General features: G+C 35.9%; 1 protein-coding gene across 1 annotated transcript; it reads left to right on the top strand.

Moving 5' to 3' along the window:
* The first annotated feature begins 1,179 nt into the window (after nt 1-1,179).
* LOC103131419 (moronecidin-like) lies at nt 1,180-4,239 on the top strand. Its single transcript, XM_007543054.1, has 3 exons — nt 1,180-1,277; nt 3,614-3,742; nt 3,885-4,239. Exons 2-3 carry the CDS (start codon nt 3,615-3,617, stop codon nt 4,072-4,074), a joined length of 318 nt encoding a protein of 105 aa, XP_007543116.1. The 5' UTR covers nt 1,180-1,277; nt 3,614; the 3' UTR covers nt 4,075-4,239.
* The last annotated feature ends 748 nt before the right edge of the window (nt 4,240-4,987 follow it).

Raw genomic sequence — 4,987 nt, 5'->3', positions numbered from 1 at the left:
TGATTGTAATTTAACTGCAAGTGGAACTACTATTTTTTCATCAATATTAAAGAATTGCTGACTAAAACAAGCACCTAGATCTTGCTGAAAAGTTACTTTTGTTAGTTTTTTCTTGTTGCAAGAATATTAAGATATTTGCACTAAAAATTAGACAAAAACACTAGGTAATATTTGGTGTTTTTGCAGTGTAGAGTTTGTCAGAAGGCATGTGGCAGACTCTACGGTCAAGTGGAAGAAAGTAATTTGGTCCAAAATGTCTCCACACTGCATCACAAACACACCCTTGACACTGTGAAGCATAGTGGTGGCAGCATCATGCTGTGGTCATGAATACAGCTAATTATATAGAAATCCTGGAGGGCAGTTTGTTTCCATCTGTGAAGTATGAGGTGGATGTTCTTGAGTGGCCCTGTCAAAGCTCATACCTGAATCTAGAGCATTTGAGAATAGATTTGAAAATCCACACAGAATCAGTGCTGTGATTAGAATCAAACATACATAAATATTGACTCAAAGATGTGGATATTTATCCAGTCACTTACAAATTATTTTAAACATCTTTAATAAATTGGTATTTTGCAGAAACTAGTTTTCAGTCAATCATTATAGGATTGTCTTTTAGTCAAAATTAAAACTTTTTTGGATTATTACTCAAAATAGTAAAAATTAATGCTTTTAATAGGTACAAATGTATCTGGAAAAGACTTTGGATTTTACTAGGAAATGTTTGTCTGGTTGGTTTTAGTTTGAAATTATGTTCCCAGGTTCAGGTACTGCCAATAGTTATTATGCACTTTTAAAACATTCATTCCTTTGCTTTCAGTCCACAGAGTTTTGCTCTTACTTCCTTTTTATTGTATTTTTTTGTCCTTTTCATATTTTGAATGCTCAATGTTTTTGTCAAAGTTGTTGTTGTTTTAAAGTGCTTTATAAGTTTAGTAGTAGTTTGTTTAAAAGACACTATCAACAAATGTAAACAATGCAAATTCTCTGATAAAACATAAAGCTTCAAAGTCAAATGCCTTTTTTGCCTCAAACTCACACTGAGTTTAAGGAAGTTGAGCTTCGGGCAGCTTTGATTGCGTGATAGAAATGTCAAACCACCTGCGGATGCCTATAGTTAACTACATAGCACTGGTGCAGAATATTTCTGAATGTGGTGACAGATGCCCTCCCACTCTCATGCACAAATATATTTAAAGTCGCAAATGAACAGCAGAGCACAATCTGTGACTTCTCTCTGCTCAGTGAAAACCTGGTTGATCAGTTAGTGCAAGGTAGGTAGATTTTATTTAATTACTAAGTCATTTCATTTGAGCAAAATATGTGAACTGAAAATGTAATAATTAAATTATTTATTCTTTTTAACATCTTTGTTTTAATTTATTTTTATTTATTTATTGATTTTTTAAAAAAAATAGTTGTCTAAAGTAACTGGCAGCGGAAGCATCTTTGGAGTTTAACCTCAAGATTTAAGCTAGTTTTTTTCTATGCAAATATTTTAATCTTTCTAATGACAAGTGGCACTAAAAATATTCACCCAAAATAATAAATAACCAACTATTGTTTTTAGATACAGACATATATGCTGGCTTCTTCAGGTTTATTTTTAAATAGTTGCATGTCATTTTCACAACAGAATGAGACTTTTTAGAACAATTTTTTTCCCTTAGGCTTTTTTAGTTGCATCAATTTCCACAAATAATATCCCACAGAAAAATACTCCCTAGTGGTTCTTTAAAAGGCATAATTTAAAGTTTTACATAATAAATATACAATGATTTATTGCCTACTCAAGGGTCAATATTCACATATTCACCTATTTTTACGTTGAGCGTATGTAAAATATTTAATAAAGATATTAGTTTCTAAGGTAGTAGACAGTTTCCACAAAGCGTATTATTGCATATTAAAAGATATACTTGATGTTCAAGCCACTAAAAAAGGCTTTTGAGTAGATCTTAAATATTTACAGATGTTACTGTATTTTCCGGACTATTTGCCATCACAGAATACAAGTCGCATTAATTTAGAAATCATTGCAATGTGAGCTTTTCAGTAAACTCACAGAAATTATCGATTTTGGCTAGAAGTCTGCTGGCAGTTTCTGACAAGTCAATGTCCGGGCTCTAAATCAATGATGATCAGGAACGTCTCTGCTCTTCCAGTGAAGTGCGCAGCGGAGCGGAGACACATGCAGTAAAAACAGGGTGATTGAGGCGGTTGCATTGCATCGATGACCTGGAATCTCAGGTCATCGAGTCAAAGTTGTGAAAACTTATCTTCTCATGGCGAAGCGCAAGAGAAGATAGTCTCAACACATTATACGGCTCCAACACCGCGAATGTGCACAGCAGAATGGACAGTGGAATCAATTGAATCTATCAACATCAGATCAGGTCCTGCGAGTAGTTATAATTTTTATACAGATTTTAGGTAAGCAAACTTAAAACAAGAAAGGGTGATGAAACATTTACAACCTTTTTGTTACATCTTGCTACCTTTTACTGGCCTTAATTTTAACTCATTTAATTTACTACCGCGCGGAAACCCTGGCATATTCTCCTTCTAAGTTCTCTCCATATACATACAGAATCAAAACCTGAAAATTATCCTCTGTCTGTTTCTGCTATTGTACGTAAGATAAGAAATTATTATAAAAATAAACTTCCAACTTCTGAAGTCTTAGTGAGCTAAGACTTCACTGAAAGGATGCTTCTTCAGTTTTAGTGGTTGTTGGTGTGGTTACCACAAACCGAAGCAAAGGCTACACCTTTGCTTGACTTTCTGATTGTGCAGTTAAACAATGAGACTAAAATGTCCTTTAGTTTTCAATTTTAATGCCCAACACCATGAGGTATCGGAGAACTGCTTTCATAAATATTATAAAAGTAATCCTTGATACAATGGACATTGATACAACGGAGAACTCAATAATAAAGAAAAACTTCACTAAAGTAATTTTCACCCGTGACAGTCCAGTAGACTCAGTTTGTTTTGGGACCAAAATTGCAACATTTGTTACTTTTTCAGCTGCTATGGTTCACTTTCACATTGCAATGTCAAACAAACAAAACCCTTTGAAAAACCTGTTCCCCTCCCCGCCTGGGGCGGGGGGCACTGCACCAAGAACAACTGGAGAAAACAACACAAAAACCTCTTTAGAAGACACTGAGCACAACTTTACTTTTCACAAAATGTAAACAAAAATGGAGTAACGTAAGATTGTAGGGGTTGTAGAACTTCTTTTTAGTCTTCGGCAAAAGACCAGGTGGTTTAGTTCACTTCCTGGTGTTGGAGCGGTCTCCAGTCCGCTTGGCGTTCACAAACTCATTTGAAACGCAGCAGAGTTCACTTCAACTGAACTGAGCCAGAGGTTTGTAGATGGACCAGAGTTTGCTTTGTTGGTCCATATCAGAGTTCAATTATGAATTCACATGAACCAAATGAACCAGACTTTCTAGGCAAACAAACTTGTGTTCACTTAAAGCGGACTAAATAAGACTAGTGACTTCACTCTAAAGCTTTTACGTGATCAGTGTTGAACCAATTGAACAATTAGATTACTTGAGACAAATTCCAAATTGACTTGTTGTGATCTTGTCCTTTGCAGGATGAAGTGCAGTGTGGCAATTTTTGTCCTGTCAGTGGTTGTCCTTGCGGCTCAACCTGGAGAAGGTTTTTTTCACCTCATCCCTGATGTCATCAAAGGTGTTAGCCATGGTATTCATGGCCTTGCTCAGTAAGGACACAATGTGCTACTTAAGTCCTTTGTAAAATGCATTTGAAAACATAGACTCCCTAAGAATGAAGTGCATTTCTGTTTTAGATACTAGTTGCAACTTCCTTTTCTTATTGTGATACATCTAATTTTATCAAACCAGCCTCATCCGTGGGCCTGGAAACAATGAAGTACAAGCAGACCAGCAACAACTGGACCAACAGGAAATGGACCAGCAGCAACTGGACCAGCAGCAACTGGACCAGCAGGAAATGAACCAACAGCAAAAAGACGAACAGCAACTTAACAAGCGTTCCTTTAAGTACCAGGCTGTAAAACATCGTATTGCTTAGACTCAGTGAGCAAACCTGAGAATGCTTTCAAACTTGTGCTAATTCTATAAGTAGACTTGTCTATAAGCTGGAGAATCCTTTCTTGAAAAATGTTTTCTTTGCTAAAAATTAAGTTGATCAGTTTGGCTCTTAGCCTGTTGAACAATAAACCTCTGCAGCAGCATATTGAAACCTATGTGTGTTCTACTCGAAAGAAGCCGTGTTTGTATACTTCTATTAATAGGTCAGCTTTTTGTGTTCTAAAGGACACAGATCATTGTAAATGACACCATCACTTAGACTTTTAAGTAGTTTTTTTTTTGTTTGTTTGTTTTGTTTTTAATCAATCGTCTTGTCCAGCAGCTTAACTTTGCTAAAGTAGGTTTGGTTGTCCTCTAGTGTCAGAAATGGATTTAATTTTCAGGAAGGGTAAACAACTGACTTTTTTCTGCTGTTTCTACTTAAATGCGACCTATTGTTCTTCCATGAAAATATTAGTATTGATCTTTTGGTTATATAAAACATGTTCATTACATTTTTTTTTTGCACAAAATCATTTTTAGATAATGAGATTTTAGTCTGCTCAGTTCTGAATACATTGAACTCCTTCCAGAATGAGATGTTTTAGGGCCTCCTGTCACTTTAAATCCTAATAAGCTGCTGCTGCCCACGCCCCCAACTCTACGTTTACACATGAAAATGGCTCCAAACAAATGTGTAATGATATAACTGTACATAGTTGTACAAATGTGCTGGATCTCTGCTTGGGTTGCTAAGTAACGGGCAGAATTCGTCTATGGTTGCTAGGTAACGGGCTGGGCTTCGCTGGGGTTACTAGGTGAGAGGTCATGCCTGCTGATTTGTGACGTTACATTTTGGAAGTTTTTGAAATGGCTCATTTTCCAAAGACCAAAAAAACATGAATGTATTCCCA

Source organism: Poecilia formosa, unplaced genomic scaffold (genome assembly GCF_000485575.1).
Source record: "Poecilia formosa unplaced genomic scaffold, Poecilia_formosa-5.1.2 Scaffold758, whole genome shotgun sequence".
In the NCBI taxonomy this organism is placed as follows: Eukaryota; Metazoa; Chordata; class Actinopteri; order Cyprinodontiformes; family Poeciliidae; genus Poecilia; species Poecilia formosa.
Note: the sequence above shows the minus strand (reverse complement) of the source record. Positions and strands in the feature narration are given on the sequence as shown.

Bases quoted from the DNA above. Each gene is read 5' to 3' on its own strand.
- LOC103131419 (XM_007543054.1), top strand. From the start codon at position 3,615: ATGAAGTGCAGTGTGGCAATTTTTGTCCTGTCAGTGGTTGTCCTTGCG. The intron at 3,743-3,884 runs GTAAGGACACAA...TTATCAAACCAG, and splicing joins GGTATTCATGGCCTTGCTCA to CCTCATCCGTGGGCCTGGAA.